General features: G+C 54.7%; 1 protein-coding gene across 2 annotated transcripts in view; it reads right to left on the bottom strand.

Annotated features, from left to right (window-relative positions):
- Positions 1–17,713, bottom strand: part of PRKCA (protein kinase C alpha) — a 316,402-nt gene that overhangs the window by 62,499 nt on the left and 236,190 nt on the right. For both annotated transcript variants that reach the window (XM_055408778.2, XM_055408779.2), the window contains exons 6-8: positions 2,542–2,698; positions 1,381–1,515; positions 1,043–1,139 (exon numbers count right to left, since the gene is read on the bottom strand). In XM_055408778.2, the coding sequence (XP_055264753.1) occupies positions 1,043–1,139; positions 1,381–1,515; positions 2,542–2,698 (389 nt within the window). The remainder of the gene's footprint in view (positions 1–1,042; positions 1,140–1,380; positions 1,516–2,541; positions 2,699–17,713) is intronic.

The following is a 17,713-nucleotide window of genomic DNA, read 5'->3' as shown; positions in this document are numbered from 1 at the left end:
GAGGGACCCGAGGGCACTGACTGTGCAGGGTGTCTGTGCCCGCGTGTGTGGGCACATCTGAATTCCTTTAGGGCTTGGGAATTGCCCGAGGAGGGGAAGCTTCACGAGGTAATGAGTCAGGCATGTGTGTGAGTGTTCGGTCACTCAACTGTGTCTGACTCTTTGCAACCCTGCGGACTGTAGCCCGCCAGGTTCCTCTGTCCACGGGATTCTCTAGGCAAGAATACTGGAGTGGGCTGCCATGCCCTCCTCCAGGAATCTTCCTGACCCAGGGATCGAACCCCTGTCTCCTGCACTGCAGACGGATTCTTTACCATCTGAGACCCCAGGGAAGCCCCCGTGAGCCTGCTGCAGAGACACAATCAGCTACTACATGGGTCCTTTGAACAACCAACACACAGGCGATTGGAGAAATGGCGAGAAATGGAAAGCTGTGACTTGGAGCATAAGGCAGGTGCTTGGAGCAGAAACTGCATTAAGAGTTGAGACGTCAGGCGAGGCGAGAGAAGCAGGGGTGAAGAAGGAGGAGGAGGTGGCACCACTGGGGCAGAAGGCGGGGGCGCACCGGGGCGGGGAAGAGCTCCCCTTCCCAGAGATCTGCAGAGAAGAGGAAGACGCTGGCCCGACAGTCACACCCAAGGACTCTGCTGCCTGGAGAAGACTGCTGCTGCTGCTAAGTCGCTTCAGTCGTGTCCGACTCTGTGCGACCCCACAGACGCAGCCTACCAGGCTCCCCCGTCCCTGGGATTCTGGAGAAGCCTAGGACCTGCCCATCTGCCCGCTGATGCCAGACCCACGCCCTATGCAGAAACCAGCCCCCTCTCTGTAGGGCTGTTTCCAGTCGCCATTCTCTAAGGACGGCAGCCAGAGTGTCAACAGCCTGCAAAGCAAGGGGACGAGGCAACGTTTATGCCTCTAGATAAGGACAAAGATTAACATTTAAATGAGTTTTGCCTTCCAGCCCAGTGACCACAGAAGTCTGGCCCTTCCTGGAGTGGAACTTTCCGAACAGAAAGGTGGTTCACCCACACCCGGGTCTCACCTCAAACTTCTGCCTGAGCTCCACGTTGCCCTCCTCGTCGCCTTCAGGGATCGGCACGTTGTAGTACTCACCCTCCTCCTGGTTCAGCAGCTTGTACCTTCAGAGACATGGGGCAGAGCAGGGTGAGACCGTGCTGGCACCACCAGGCTCCACACCACGCCCGCCCCCAGGCTCCAGTCCAGCTGGTTCGGAAATATTCACTGGGGAGCCAGGACCCAGGAAGCTTCACACGCAGTGGTCACTCTGGACAAGCCAGCTCGCCTCCTGAATCTCTGAAAGCACTAATGTCTTCAGACAGTTGACTTCTGGCTCATACAGACCCACTCTGCCTTCCTCACCATCCGCTGGCAGGCATCTTCATCAGCTCCGAGACCCCAAAGGAAAGGGACCCCATGAAGTCATTCCGTGTGGTTCGATCCCAGTCCCAGATCTCCACAGACAATCGCCGGTCCTTATCAGAAGGTTTTAATTTGCTGTGAAAGAACACATACACAGATACAGGGTTATCTTACTGTGGTTTAAGCGACGATACCACATGCTCGAGATCTGAACCTGAGGTTAAAATATAGTATATTTAATTCTCTTCCTGTGCTTCTCCATCATCAACAAAGTGCCAGCCCCTCGGTCACCAAAGCTCTAGACAAGGGGTTAGCAAACCATGAGCCATGGGCAAGTCAGGCCCACTGCTTGTGTGTGTAAATAAAGTTTTATTGAAACAGTCATGGCCGTTTGTCTGGACACATTTGGCTATGGCAGCTCTGAATCTAGACCAGTACCTGCAACAGAGACTGGATGACCCATAAGGCCTAAACCATTTACTGTCCAGCCCTTCCCAGAGCAAAGCCGGACAGCCTCTGGTCTGTACCCTAGACAGCTACGTCTGGGTGTGACAGACAGCTGCTTCCTGCGTTCCCATTCGCAGAGAGGGCCCCTTGCTTGTGCTCAGCTGTGCTCAGAGCTTTCTTGCTCCTGACTTACTCAGGCCTCCACTCCCCAACCTTTCCTCCCTTCTTCCCCCCTCCCATGTCTGTCTCCAAAACCTTTCCACTCCTTTCAGGCCCACATTAAATGTCGCCTTCCCCAGAAAGTCTTCCCTGCTTAGATGTAAAGATAACCTTCCCACTTCAGTGGCAACATCGGCTCGGCGGTTACTCACTTATTCCATGTTTTAAAAACTATTGTTTAAACTCTTACCTACAGCCTCCTCTAACCGCCCCCCAAAAAACTGAAGTCTACCAAGAGAACTTGATTTTACATCTGAAATGTGAGAGAATTTTTTTTTACAGGAGTTACTAATGGTAACTTGGGGTATCGTGTATAAGTCTTGGTAAACTGAGTTTCTATCCACCAACCAAGGGTGACCACAGCTACGTCTCTAGCAGCCGTGGGAGAAGAGCTTAGGGATGAATCGATGTTTAAAGATGTTTATAGTAAGACCAGCTCATCACCGCTCATAATGTGAAGGAGGAAATACATCAGGAAGAGGGGGTTCAACTCACAACGTAAAGGACTCGTTCCACTGCGGGTTCAGCGTGGAGCGGATGGTTTTGGTTTTTTGTTTGCTCTCGTTCTTGGGGTCAGGAATAAGCTTCAGCTTCACATAAGGATCTGAAAGCCCATTTGGATCCATAGGGATTAGGTTTTTCGCATCTCGTACTGAGAAGAGAGAAGAAAGACCCCAGGTTACAAAAGGAGAACAGACCCACACTGCTGAGTGTCCTGCTTCAGGATCCAGTGATCGAGAGACGTCACGACGGAGTCGAAGCTGCGGGAGGAACCTCCGACCATCACGAGAGAAGCTGCCCGCTGCCATTGCCCAGCACAGGCAGTGGGCCCGGGGGGGCCCAGCGCTCAAGCCTGGAGACTCAGCACTGGCCTGGTCCAGTAGCATCCATGACACCGGGGTTGCCACCCAAACCTGAGGAAGCAGAATCTGCATCCTAACCCCCTCCTCACCACCACCCCCAGCCGGGAGAGCTGGTTCACCTCCCGCCTGAGCAGCCAGCAGGCTAGCCCACACACGGCGGCCCTGGAACCCCTACAAGAAGTCGTCTCTTTCCTTTGTAGAGGCTGGTGGCTTCTAACCCGCCATGCATGAGAACTGCATGGGAGGGGGGCTGACTCAGGGAAGACTCAGAAGCCTTTCCCAAGATCCTGGGTGGCCCTAGTGCCCATTTGAGATGGAGAAGCAAATGGAAACTAAAGTGGAAAAAAAAAAAAAAAACTAAAGTGGAGACAAGGCTGAGTCGCCCACAGAGGGGCAGCTCCACACTGCAGCTAATGGAGGCTCGAGCCGCGGGAGGGCTGACACCAACACCTGTCAATCACTGTCGGTCTGACAAGAAGGGACCGCGGCCACATCCACTAGCGCCCGGGGGCCTTTCTCACTCTTCTCCCCAACACGGCTGAAAGCTCTGGGGCCTCAGTCAGCCAGACGCCACAGGGACACATCTCCCTAGGGCCAGACTCTCAGCCCAGTGACTCTCACAGAGCGGCCCCTGGATGGCAGCCTCGGCTTCACCAACGGAGTCAGAACTGGGTGCAGGCGGGGGGCTTTGGGTGGTTCTGTGGGGAAGCTGGCAAGATCTGCTGCTCCAGCCCACCAGTGCAGACTGTCAGCTTAGCTTGATTGTCAGATGAGGAATTTAGAAGAATTTCACCCAAGGGAGCCAGTGTTGGCGGTGGGCAGTGGGGGAGGGGGCAGGTGAAAGGGGCTAAAGACACTGGGTGTCTGGGTGGAGCCCTAAGGGCAGAGGTCAGAGACGAGCCCTGCTCGGGTGCCTGGGGACCTGCCAAGGGCTGGCACCGTCCTTGCCTTGCCCAGAAGCCTTAGCACGGGAAGGTGACAGTATGGCCATGTTCTAGTGACGTGTTCTAGTGTCCGAGGGGCTGCGGGATGATCCAGGGTGACCTGTTCCAGTGTCCAAGGGGCAGTGGGCTGGCCCAGGGTGACCTGTTCTAGTGTCCGAGGGGCAGTGGGCTGGCCCAGGGTGACCTGTTCTAGTGTCCGAGGGGCAGTGGGATGACCCAGGGTGGCCTGTTCTAGTGTCCGATGGACAGCAGGATGACCAAGGGTGACCTGTTCCAATGTCCAAGGGGTGGCAGGCTGGCCCAGGGTGACCTGATCTAGTGTCTGAGGGACAGCAGGATGACCCAGGGTGACCTGTTCCAGTGTCTGAGGGGCGGCAGGCTGGCCCAGGGTGACCTGTTCTAGTGTCCAAGGGGCAGTGGGATGACCCAGGATGACCTGTTCCAGTGTCCAAATGGGCAGCGGGATGACCCAGGGTGACCTGTTCCAGTGTCCGAGGGACGGCGGGATGACCCAGGGTGACCTGTTCCAGTGTCCGAGGGGCAGCGGGCCAGCCCAGGGTGACCAGCCACAGAGCATCCGGCTGTGTGTTCCTCATACACCACTGACTCCCTCCAGCGAGGATTTCCCATAAAACAGTACCTAACCTCACGCAGCCGGGAGCGGACAGGACAGAAGCAGGTGCCCAGCTCGGCCGCCCCGTGACCCGCTTCCCCGACAGACCTCTGTCCTGTAACCCCAAGCACTGGGAACTGCAGTTCACGAGCTGCTGCTGCTTCCCCTAGATCAGCCAGCAGGGGCATATTTCCCGCAGCACAGGACAGCTGGAGAAGGAAATGGAGTCATGCAGACACAGTGCCTCCTGCTGTTAGTGGCTTGGAAGCAGCAGAGAAGAGAAGACGGCAGGACGTGAGCACGCACGACACCCTGGACACAGAGTCCCAGCCTCATCCTGCCGCCGAGCTCCACGGTCTTCAGTGAGACAGGAGGTTCCAGGGGCCCTGACCACCGGAGAAGCACGACCCAGGTTTCTAAGCACAACACAGAAGGTCTGCTCTCCTAAAACAGAAACCTGAGTATCACAAGAGATGACAAATTCAGGCTTAAAAACGAAGCTCTCCCGTGGAGAATGGGAGGGGCCGAAGGGCTCACTCCACCCGACAGAGAGATGTGAGTGCGGTGGTCAGTCCAGTTCAGTTCAGTCACTCAGTTGTGTCCGACTCTTTGTGACCCCATGGACCGCAGCACGCCAGGCCTCCCTGTCCATCACCAAGTCCCGGAGTTCACCCAAACCCATGTCCATCGAGTCGGTGATGCCATCCAGCCATCTCATCCTCTGTCGTCCCCTTCTCCTCCTGCCCTCAGTCTTTCCCAGCATCAGGGTCTTTTCCAATGAGTCTGCTCTTCACATCAGGTGGCCAAAGTATTGGAGTTTCAGCTTCAGCATCAGTCCTTCCAATGAACACCCAGGACTGATCTCCTTTAGGATGGACTGGTTGGCTCTCCTTGCGGTCCAAGGGACTCTTAAGAGTCTTCTCCAGCACCACAGTTCAAAAGCATCAATTCTTCAGCACTCAGCCTTCTTTCTTGGGGGTGCGATTCTAAAATCATTCAGTGGTTGGGGTGTTGTGGTTGCCAAGTGATCTCTACGGCAGGGCCTCAGGGACTGGCTGACATCAGCCTAAGAAACGACAGGCTGATACCTGGACCCCGTGAGATGACACGTCACCAAGACTCAGGTCTGAGAGCATCCGGTGCTCCTGGTCCAGGAGGCCACGGGTGCTGTGCCCACGCACGGGCAGGAGCGAGGCTTTGTGTGTGACGCTACTTCTAGGACAAATGGCACCAGGAAAACACAGAAGAGACAGCTGCCGCGGGTGTACCGTGAGCTGGGAAACTGTGCTCAAAGGCAGAGATTTTTTTAAGATCACAAAAACAAATCCTGGAACAAGGGTAAACGACATTCGACAAAATAGCATGACGCGCATCCAAATGGTGTTCGGTTCCCCTCTTGATAACGCCTGAAATATCCCTTGTGTGCACCACAAGAGCCTGGTGGGGGGGTGGGCGGGCTGTATTTTCATTTTTTTCAGCTCAGTAAGCATCCACTAGTCTCATGCTGGAGAAACACAGTGAATGGAGTAAGAGGGGAGGTTTGGTCCATAAGATGTTGAGGTCCGGTGGCGAGGAAGTCTCCTCCAACCCCCGCCCCCCACCTCGCCCCCCACAGTGGGTGGGGTGCGGGGAAGAATGTCCTGCCTTGGAGGAGGGCAGGGGTGACCTCCAGCTTTCCCTGCTCCTACCATCAGGATGCAGGCATCCTCGTCCTGTGGGTCCAGCAGGATCAGCTTCCCGTGGCTGCTGGGACACGTGACTACAAACTCAGTGGCTTAAAATAACAGAGATTTAGTCCCACAGGTCTGGAGGCCAATGTCAGAATCACTGGGATAAAATCAAGGTGTTGGAAAACCTGTTGTACAGCAGAGGGAACTCTGCTCAATGCTGTGTGCCAGCCTGGATGGGAGGGGAGTCTGCGGGAGAATGGACACACGTATATGGATGGCTGAATTCCTCCACTGTGCATCTGAAGCTATCACACTGTTAATCGGCTAAACCCCAATACAGAATGGTTCTGGTGTTAAAAAAAATAAAACTAAAATTGAAAAAAAAACTCAAGGTGCTGGCAGGACCACGTTCTCGCAGGAGGCTCCAGGAAAGAACCTGCCCCTGCGTCTCGCAGCCTCACGGGGCTGGCAGCCACGTCGCTGCGGCCTCTGCTCAGCCCCCAGGCTGCCTCTACTGTGTGTCAGAGCCCCCACCTCACCTCTCTCATCAGGACGCCTGTGACGGGACCGAGGGTCCACCTGGTGTTAACCCGGAATGTCCACCCTCCTCCGGATTCTTCCCTTCAGCACGTCGGTCAAGACCCTTGAGTCAGACAAGACGACACTCAGAGCTCCTGGGGCTTGGCCCTCACTGCCCCAAATAGGCCTCCCCACATGGGCCGGGAGGACGCCATGTCCCCAAGGCCTGTCCCCGCCGCGCCTTTAGCTCCTCTGATGATGCCATGAGAAGAGGAGCTGCGTCCTGGGGGGTGGGGTTCTGCTCCAGGAGCCAGGACTCCCGCAAACGCAGCCGGTGGGGGACACAGGTTGCTTCTGGAACTGGAGGGTTCACCCAGCGTCCCTGGTACAAGATACTGCGGGGACAGCCAAGCTGTCTAGCAGTGGGTGGGGTGCCCAGGGAGGGTTCTGAGTCAAGCCTCTCTAGCCATCAGAGAGATGAGCCCTGGCCAGTGTGGGGGTCGCAGGACGGGTGGACGGACGAGCTCAGGCCCGGGAAGGGTCAGAACCAGCCAGGCCCCAGGCCGGCAGGTGGCTCAGAAGGTCACCTGGTAGGCAGGGCCCGGGCGGCCTCGACTGGCACCAGGGCCAGGCACAGAGGGCAAAGCGCCTGGGTGCCCTCCCAGAGCCGACAGGTGTCCACACTGCCGGGCGACACGGCCCCTGAGGGCGCTCTGAGCAGAGTATTCCTCCTCTTTAAGCCACGAGTTCCTGGAGCACAGGCCTACGGTTTCTATGACAACTTTTGGGTGCCTGCGGGCCACAGGCTGTGTGCCTTCAGCGCCCGGCCCTCAAGGATGGAGGGACCCTCCTTTCTCCACGCCCTTCAGGACCAGCGTCTACGCAGGATGGAGCATCCCCCTGCGGGTGGGCAGGGGTCTAGGGTGGCGCCCGCAATGGGCAATGAGGACTGGCCAGGGCAGCTCCTAGACAGGAGGCCTTTGAGGGGAGGGCTGCCCACCAGGCCCCCAGTTCTCCATGAGCATGTGGTCAGGCTCAATCTGGTGGAAGGAGCGATGGAGCCAGAGTGGAGGGGAGCCGAGGACCAGCCCCGGTCACCAGCAGGTGACCGAGGAGACGCTAAGCCACATCACTGTGACCTCAGAGCAGACAGCATTTCTGAGGCTTGAGTGACGTCGTGTCTTGGAGGCGCCCAACCTAGAAATGAGGGCAACGGCCTGTGTGCTCTGTTACTGAAATGTTCTGTCTCGGTTGTGGGGACACTCCACGCTAAGTTCCACAGGCGCCCAGGGACGCGGCCTGGCCCCGATGGGCTGATTAGTGAGCATGTCAGTTAACCACACCCGACACACCGCGCTCGGTACTAGCCCGGCCCCCGACGCTCAGCCCCGATTAGGGAGCCCCCACTCTGATGCTGATGACTCTGAACCCCTGCTGCCAAGTGCAGCTCGTGACACAAGCTCGGGAGCTGCATCCTGACCCCCAAGCCTCCACACACTTCCACCTATCTGGGTTCACCCTGCCCTGTCCTTGGCCAGCAGGGAACTGCCCCTTCCCCAGCCCTCCTGGGGCTGCAGCCTGGACCTTGGCACCAGACCAATCATCTCCAACCTCCCCTTCCCACTTGCCCGGCCCACTGGAGCTTCAAGTCTAGAGATTTGGGGCAACTTGAGAGCAAGGGCAGCTCCAGGCCCCACCTGGTGGGGCATCTCCCCGCACCTGGTCCAGACCTGCGAGACACCTGGAGATTCTCTGGGCTGAGAAGCTACAGCTGACTGTAGAGCTGGTGAGCACCGCGTCTCCAGCTGCAGTTCATAAAGCGTCCATTCGGAGGGACTCTCGGACAAGTAAAGCCTCACAGCCCTTCTCGGTGGAGAATAAAGTAGGTCCAAAGCAGGCGGTATGTTTTAGAAAACGCTAACTGCTTGGAAGGAAGGGTCACAGAGCCCACAGAGGTTTAAAGGATACCACGTGGCCCCAGCTTTCAGGGGAAACAAGCTGGAAAGGACCCCTCTCACTTGGGGAAGGGAAGTCCCATACAGAACTTCTCTGGATTTCGGGAATAAAATGCAAGGTGGCACTGGCCACAAGGAGTGATTTTTGACTAACGATGGACTAGGACTCTGAGGAGAGCCTGGGCCCCTGGTGCTGTTTCTCTGCTCCATCTGATCTGATTACGCATGTTGTCTGCTGACACCGTCTGTACTGAAACCTCCAGAATGCTGGATTTATCTCCTCCATATCCTGGGGCTCAGTGGTAGAAGAACCCGCCTGTAACGCAGGAGCCGCAGGAGACCTGGGTTTGATCTCTGGGTTGGAAAAATCTCCTGGAGGAGGAAAGGGCAACCCACTCCAGTATTCTTGCCTCAGAATCCTGTGGACAGAGGGTCCTGGTGGCTGCAGTCCACGGGGTTGCAAAGAGCTGGACACGACTGAAGCCACGGAGTCACATGCGCACGTTAAGAATGTGACACTTCACCATCTTTGCCTCCTTTACGGCCAAAGACGAAGGCGAGGAGGATAAGCAACAGGGAGGTCCAGCTGCTCAGCCCTCCCAGCCCCACTCCAGATCCAGGACCGATTCACGTAACGCTCTGTCTCACTGGCGAGGCCCATACTTTGATGATAAGAATGTAACTTCTGTCCCAGGAAATGCAGTGCCATTCACAGACCAGAAAAAAACCTGAGCCAGCAACTCTACCACCAAAATCCCATAAACTAATGAAAGAGAACTTACAAGAATTTGGTCTGAGGTGGGAAAAGGCAACTTTGGGTCCTCGGACAAGAATCATAAATATTTCACTACCTTTTCTCTTCCAGTTAGTGGAAAATAACAATTTCTATTAAAGTTCTATGACCTTAAAGTTGCAAGAGGAAATGGAATCTGGTTGTCTGAGAAATAATATTTTCCAGGTTATGGGAGCCCAAATGATTCTGTATAAACAACAAGAAGCTCTTAAGAATGACTTCTTTTTCTTATTATGAGAGGAATGCATATACTCATCATTCAAATACCAAAATACATAAAAGTATTAAGAAGAAAAGGAAAACCACCTAAGCTTCTGCTGTAAGAGAATTGCTCTAACCACCAGGCTCTTTGCTCTGCATTTGTCTACACCGAAACATTTGTTTTTATAGAGTTCATGTCTAGGAACAGGGAGGTCTTTTGTTTGTTTTGGTTTTTAAATTTTTTTTGGCCACACCACACGGCTTCCAGGATCTTAGTTCCCTGACCAGGGATTGAACCTGGGCCCTCGGCAGTGAAAGCATGGAGTCCTAACCACGGGACCGCCAGGGAATTCCCTAAGAACTCAGTTTAGGAACCCGCCTCTATGACACAACAAGGTATGTTTTGAAAACATTTTAAAAGGCTGGCATCCCATTTTCTAGCTATCTCATAATCTATTTTATCAATTCCCTATTTCAGGCCATCTATGTAGATTAAAATTCTTCCCCTTTGTGTAAATCAAATGGCAATGGAACATCTTCAAGTGTCAACATCCATCTGAAATTCTGTTTTCCCTCAGGATACACATTATTATTAGAAGTGGACCGGAGGGGGTAAAATCGTTCACGACTCTGATGTGCGTTGCCAAATTACTCCCCCAGAAGTCATATCAAAGTTTTATGAAGGGTGTGGGGATAAAACTTAAAAATAACCTTGTAATTGTGGCTTCCTTGATTATTTTTGAGGCTTAACTATTTTCCCCCTGCTATGTTAGTGTTTCTTTTTCTTTGATTTCATCCTTGTCCAAGTTCCCCATAGGCTGGTAAAGCACTTTCCTACCAGGTCACAAGAGCTCTTTAGATGTGAAGGAGAGACAAAGGCCCTTTGTCTCGTATGCTGCAAACTTCATTTAGATTTCACTCCCCATGCTTCCAGCAACACAGCAGCTCAAGTCTTTATACAGCTAAGTCTGTCAAGCATTTCCTTTTTTATTTCTTCCATTTCTTTTACATTCAGAAAATCCTTGCCTTTCCTGAGATTAGCCAAATATTCACTTAAGTTTTCTTCAATTATCCTTTTTTTTCAGTATATTTAACTTTTAAATCCGTTGGAAATTTATTTTGGTGTACAGTGTGAGTTTTCCCTATTTTTTTCTTCCAAATGTTTAGACAACATTCTGAAATGAGCCACCTTTTCTCCATCCAGTCACGTGGTTTCTGCTCTGTTGATCAGAGGTCATTTCTCTTGTCATATTCGACTCTGCTAATTCTTGCAACAAGCCTGTACTATTTTTTTTTTTTTTTTGCCATGTGGCATCTAGTTCCCTGACCAGGGATTGAACCTGTGCCCATTGGGAGCCCAGAGTCGTAACCACTGGGCCGCCAGAGGAGCCCCAGCCTGCACTTAAACTGTTGAATTTCCCCCACGCTGTGATACAGCCCTGGGCTCCAGTGCACAGTGTCCTGACTGAGGCGATTGCTCCTCAGCCGCCCTGTTCCTGCTCACCGGGTAAATTTCCGTCCCGTCTTATCCGTAGTGTTCATGGTTACTCAGAGCAACAAGGTGATGGCCCAGAGAGGAACCCAATGAGAGCCAGAACTTGGTCTGGGGACCCGTCTCCTCGAAAGGAGGGGTCAAGCTCGAGTCACTGGGTTGGGGGGCACGGAAGGCAGCCCCCCACCCCTTCCCCAGCCACCCCCTCCATCTGATGACTTCCCCTCCATCTGGGCTGAAAATAGACTGAGCTGAGCTGAAAATAACCGAGGAGATTAAATTAAACTAAGTCGGGCCTGGCTCCCAGGCAGCTGCTAATAAAACCGTAAGCACCCACATCAGTGTGGCAGAGACGGACGTGTCTACTGCTCTTCTCTCTCTTTTCACCCTGAAGCAGCCGAACCCCCGAGAGACCAGGCCCAGTGAAACCAGCCTCCTCTCCATCACCTTTACCCGAGGCTCTGAGCAGGATTTGCTCTTGCCGGCTTGTCCGGGGCAGCCCCGCGTTCAGGAGGCCTTTGCAGGGCTCCCCCATCAGGAATTCGACGCTGAGCATCTCCCGTGACACCTGCTTGGCCAGCAATGGTCCTGCACCTGCCAGCAGGAGAGGGCCCTGCCGTCCACAGGGTGGCCCCATCACTGGAGGGATCAGCGATGCTCCCACACACGCCTGGTCCCCAGAAATGGTCTCAAAATGATGCTCTCAGGGACATGTCCCCCAGGGGCTACTGGGGGGCTCAGGTCAGTGTTTGCTTCTGGAACACAAGAGCCTTGGGAGACAAAGGCTTAGGAACGAGCCGTCTCCCCGAGGCCCTTCCATCGGTGCCACCACCCCGGTCTTTAACCTGAGAACATGAAGCCAAAGAGAAACATTAGCTAGACGCCCCAGGTCAGGGCTGTGAGCTTTTCACCCAGCAGAGTCTCTGGTCACCTCCACCACAGTTTAAAAAACAAACCCCGATGCTCTCACTACCTTTGGGATCTTTCTCCAACTGAGCCCATCTGTCAACACTTTAGAACTTCCCAAGGCGACCGCATGCATCTAGCCTGCTGCTGCTGCTAAGTCACTTCAGTCGTGTCCAACTCCGTGAGACCCCACAGACGGCAGCCCACCAGGATTCTCCAGGCAAGAACACTGGAGTGGGTTGCCATTTCCTTCTCCAATGCATGAAAGTGAAAAGTGAAAGTGAAGTTGCTCAGTCGTGTCCGACTCTAAGTGACCCCATGAACTGCAGCCTACTAGACTTCTCTGTCCATGGGATTTTCCAGGCAAGAGCACTGGAGTGGGTTGCCATTGCCTTCTCCAGCATCGAGCCTACTTGAGGCTAAATTAATTCCGAAACAAAGGCAAGGCTAGGGGCCAAGGATCTTGGATGAAAAACTTTTAATCCAGCGAAATAACCAAGCTCTTCACACACCGCTGAGCCATGGCACCTCCACCACCACCATCTCGGCACAGCAGTCAGGTAGGCGGAGGTTAAACAGGTGGGCAGCCAGAAAGGCAGCGCCCTCAGTGCAGAGACCACAGGTGGGAAGGGTCTGCCCCCACAGGACTTGGGAGGTGGGCATCTGAGGTCTAAGGGCTCAGGGAGGACCAGGCGAGAGCACCTGCCATCCAAGGGAAGTCGCCACGGCTTACACACCAACCGGGAGACACATCGTTTTCCTGGCCATGGGGGGAGCCTGATGGGCTGACACGTAGGGAAAATGTACCTTGTTTTTCTTTCCCCGGCTGGAGGGAAGCCAGGTAGCTTGGTGTTTCTCGGAGAGAAGCTAAGACTCGGAAGCATTGTTAGCATGTCCCCAGCTGTTCGCTCTCGCAGCTGGAACTCTTCATGAAAGCAAAGCTGCGGGGGTGAGAGGGGCAGAGCTGCCAGGACCTAGAGAGCCACTCGGCCTGCAGACCATGCTGCCAAGCAGCCCACAGTGCGGGCGAGGGGGCTTCGTCCGGGTCTCCAGCCCCAAGCACAGGTCTCCATGCTTCCTGGGCTCCTAAGGGGGCCAGTTCAGAGGGTACCAGTGTCACAGAATCTCCTGTCCATCAGGACCGCAGACACACAGCCCGGAGCGCTGCTCTACGGCTTCTGAATAAAAGGGTTGATTAATGTGCTGGGTGCCAGGGTTGGACAGACACGGCTGAGTCCAAACATTTTCTTTATCCTTGCCTGTCCCTGGAGACTCGCCAGGCTGGGAATACGTTCATTTGTTCCAAAGGGACTTGTGAGTCATGAACAAGGTTCACACCGAAGCCTAGACATCGCCTCTGCTCTTCAGCAATTCCACACACGGGCAACGTGGTCAGAGGAAAAGCCCTCAAAGCCGAAGACCCTATTCTCTCTCCCATCCCACCCCCGACCACCTTTCTGCACGACCCTGGCGGATAAAGTGTGGCGCTACCTCCTGCTCTGTTTGCTCAGCATCACCCCCGTTCCCGCACACATCAACTGCCCTCAGATAAGCCCTTCCCGGCAGCTTATCCAGGGTCCATGGTGCAGAGCGGGTGCTTAACCCAACATGAGCCAACACAGCCTTCCCTGGGCCCTGTGGATTCACGCCCGATGCCGCAGGAGAGATGGAGCTGTCAGAGGCAGACGCAGGGCCGTGCTTCCCGGAGAGTGGAGGCAGCCTAGCTTGCCGTGAAAAAGGCAAAACCTGAGAAGGACGGGTGAGTGGAGCTTGCCCCTGCCTCCAGCATCCCCGGGGCTCCAGGGCGCCCTTGCCCATGAGGTACGCAAGAGACCCAAGTTCTCAGGGGGAACCTCTCCTTTCTAAGAGCGGGTTGGAATTGAGTTTTGACCTTCACAACTCAAAACCCCACCGAACAGTCCCGCTCCCTCTCTAAGCCTTGGTTTTTATAAACATAACATAAAAGGGCTGGACCATGTCCGTGCCTTTCAAACTCTGCTCCTCGGAGCCTCTGCCCGGGCCATGGGAGGGATGGGGGGCCCTCCTCTCCTCTTTGACCCAAGCACTTCTGTTGGTGGGAAAGTCCACCGCTGCAAACAAGACGTCCCTTGAAGGCATCTGCTGTTCAGACTTGGCTGAAATTGTTCTTGCTGTTGTTCAGCCACTAAGTCAGGTCAAATACTTTGCAACCCCGTGGACTGCAGCACACCAGGCTTCCCAGTCCTTCACTAGCTCCCGGAGTTTGCTCAAACTCGTGTCCATTGAGTCCATGACACCATCCAACCATCCCATTCTCTGTCGCCCCCTTCTCCTCCTGCCCTCAATCTTTCCCAGCATCAGGGTCTTTACCAGTGAGTCAGCTCTTTGCATCAGATCACTTTTATGACCCTAGAAACATAAGTTCCTGTATCCTTTCTTAATGGAGTGTTATTTGTTTGATGTATGCTGAGGAATTTTTCTTTTTTCAAAAATAAACTGGCATCCTTCAGGAGCTTGAGGTTCTGAGCATCACCGAGGGTCCCTGTCTCTCGGGGTGGGGGCTGAAAGGGCGTCTGGGGTTGGGCGGGGTGGCGGCGTGTGAGTAGGAGGTCATGAGGCTGCACAGGGCTGAGGGGAACCCACCAGCACATGCTCCCTCTGGGCTTCTGGCCTGAGGCCTACACACTCGGCTCTTCTGCGAGTGGTTGCCCAGGCCGCCCATGAGATGCGATGGACAGCCAAAAAGATGCCCGTGTCCTGCAGCCCTAGTCCCAGCCGTGGATGCCCAGCTGCAGAGAGACTTCCTCAAGGGGAAGAGTTGCCAGTGAGCGAGGAGTTTCCCAGAACAAGAGACCCCCAAGAACCCCCACTGCCACCCCACCCTGGCTGTTCAGCAAAGCCTGTGTTTCCTTCCATGACACCCCCGGCCCAGCGGGTCTAAGCTGGCGAAGCCACACTTCCTTTCTATGACTTTCCCCACGTTCAGCAACCCGCCTCAAAAACTTTATAGGAAGTGTGCCTTGCATCTGTTCTCGCTTCATTAATCTGGGGAAAGAATGCCTGCTTTGATTTTAAAAGGGACCCTGACTGTCTTTAATTAACCACAAACCCTGCACTAATTACCCAGGAGGGTGGGTGGCAGATACAAGCACTGTTCTTCTCGGGAAGGCGGGTCCCTGGGCGCTTTGGGAGGGAGCTTCCCACAGGTGGCCCTGCCCTGTGCTATTCTACAGGGACGTTTTAGGACAACCCCCGGAGCCAAATCTCGGCCTTCTCAGGAAATCTGCGTTCTTTGCCAGTGGAGGGAGGTGCCTGGAAGTTGAGCTGAATACTCAGGTTTCTCGGCCCCACTTCGATGCTGATGCCTGGAGCCCGTCAGAACACGTGGGGAGACGTGGGCTCGTCAGGATGGGCCAGTGTTGGACCAGAGACAGGAGCTGCCTCTTCGAGCTTCTTGGTGGAGCACTCTTACCACCCACTCATGAAGATTCACTGAATCAAGAGAGAAGTCTCCACATTTGGGGACATTTCCAGAGGGGAGCCAAATGACTCCTCAGCACGGGGTACTGAAGTTTCCCAACCTTCTGGTGCAGAACCGGAAGGGACATTCCTCTCCCGTACTGATCCTCCTAACATCTCTGCCCATCAAAGACTTAAAAGAACGTTTCAGTGGAAGTGATTAAAACGGCATCACTTTCAAGCCTCTAAGAGACTCCTCACTTGGCTAAGGCATTTACTTTCTAGAAGATGATCAAGTTGCTCGCAATAATTTCATGGCAATTAATCTTGTGCTTAAATGACAATCTATAATTAGACACAATTACAATCCCGCACAAGCGTGACCGGCTCAGTCAACGTCAATGCCCCTGGACGCTACAGGGGTGGTCCTGAAAGAGGCCCCACAAATAACTTGTTTCTCCTCTTCCTGGGGATGCAGGCATTCAAAGCCCATCTTTAAAATGCTTCTTTGTGGCAGGAGTCACTGAAGTCAAAGTGGGAAGAGGGCTGAGGCTCCTACAAAGAATCCTGTAAAAGGCCTGGCGGTTATCTCGAGCAGAAGACACCGTGTCACTCTGAGCTTGGAGACTGGGGTGTTTACGACAGAGGCAAACAGTGCCTGAAGGAAATGACGCTGGCGACGCTTGCCCCAGCCTGGCCGTGGTGCTGCCCACATAAGTGCTCAGCGTGTAAAGCTGGGTCTGAGTCACTGCCCAGAGAGCCAGCCCTGCAGGGGTGACCGTCCATAGGAAGCACCCGCCAGCTGGTGGACACCGGACGGTTAGCTCTGCCACCGTGGGAGGCCAGGACGAGGACCACAGTCAGGCTGTAAGCAACGATGCATCTCTTGGAGAAGACGTGACCTCTTCTTGGTGGACATAAGTTTCTCTGAAGGATCCCAGAAGTCACGTGGCTGTCTGAAATAGGCTAAAACAGGATCCCTTCCATGTGGTTCAGACGGAAGGCTAAGACGGGCAGACTCGCTTAGATCTGGGATGCAGGAGCACAGTGTAACGCCACGTCCTCTCTGGGACTCCCCGCTGGTTCAGGGGTAAAGAAGCCGCCTTCCGGTGCAGGGGCTGTGGTTGGGGAACTAAGCTCTCTCGGGCCGCAGGGCAGCTAAGGCCATCACCAGAGAAGCCTGTGCACCACAGCAGAGACCCAGCACAGCCCGAGAAAGCAGAGTTGTGTTTCTCAATGCCGTGCCCACTGGACCCTTCCATCATCATCATCATTTTCTCAACACATCTCAGGCACAGATTCAAGGCACTGGGGACAGGAGATAAGACGCCATCTCTGACCTCAAAGGGCTAATGGTCTGGCCAGGGGAGATGAGCACGTAAGCATTAATAAACACACAACCACGCGACAGATGGTGTCAAGGGCCTGAGGAGAAAGCAGCCCATCTCAGGCAGAGCATAAAACGCTCGGCGGGGCTTCAGAGGCAACCGCGCCGGGTGCGAGCGATGCTCCTGATGGGGCGGGCTGAGCCGCCCGCACCTGTGTGCACTCAGTCCCGGAACTCTTTGTGACCCTGTGGACTGCAGCCCACCAGCCCCCTCTGTCCATGGGGCTTCCCGGAAAAGAAAACTGGAGTGTGTTGCCGTCTCCTCCTCCAGCGGATCTTCCTGGTCCAGGGATCGAACCCACGTCTCTAGAGTCCCCTGCATTGGCACGCGGGCTCTTTACGACTGAGCCACCTGGAACAGCCCGTGAACAGCACAGCAGAGGTGGGCGGATGGAACCAGCCTGCCCCTGGGGAAGGGCACACAGCTCTTCTCCTCAATGAGAACTCTGAGTGTCAGGGGTGGAAGGGCTACGTCTGGGGAGGGGAGGTACCAGCTGCTGACGGGGTCACACAGGCATGGGGCACCCGGGACGTGGGAATGTCCAGTCGGGGAAGAACACAGAGTAAAGGAATCCACTGGAGACACTGGCCGTCACCTGGAAGCACACACGTCTGAACTGGGCAACGTGCGGGCATCTTCCGGGACACGCAGGCCCTGGATGTTTTCAGCTTCGAGGCCGTTCCCGCCTGCCGTCACAGAGGGGCGCCTGGACGTCACGTGCCGGCTGAGCCCGAGGTGGGTCCTTCCAGGACTGAGACTCACTGAGAGCACTTCAGCATCCTCTCCACCAACATGAACACTGATTAAGTTCGTCCTCGATGCTGAAACCATCAGTGAAAGGCTGCTGGTCTCCAAACACAACACCCAGATGCTTTATTAATCGCA

Source organism: Moschus berezovskii, chromosome 20 (assembly GCF_049115385.1).
Source record: "Moschus berezovskii isolate FMDL1 chromosome 20, NW_MosBer_1.0, whole genome shotgun sequence".
Lineage (NCBI taxonomy): Eukaryota > Metazoa > Chordata > Mammalia > Artiodactyla > Moschidae > Moschus > Moschus berezovskii.
Note: the sequence above shows the minus strand (reverse complement) of the source record. Positions and strands in the feature narration are given on the sequence as shown.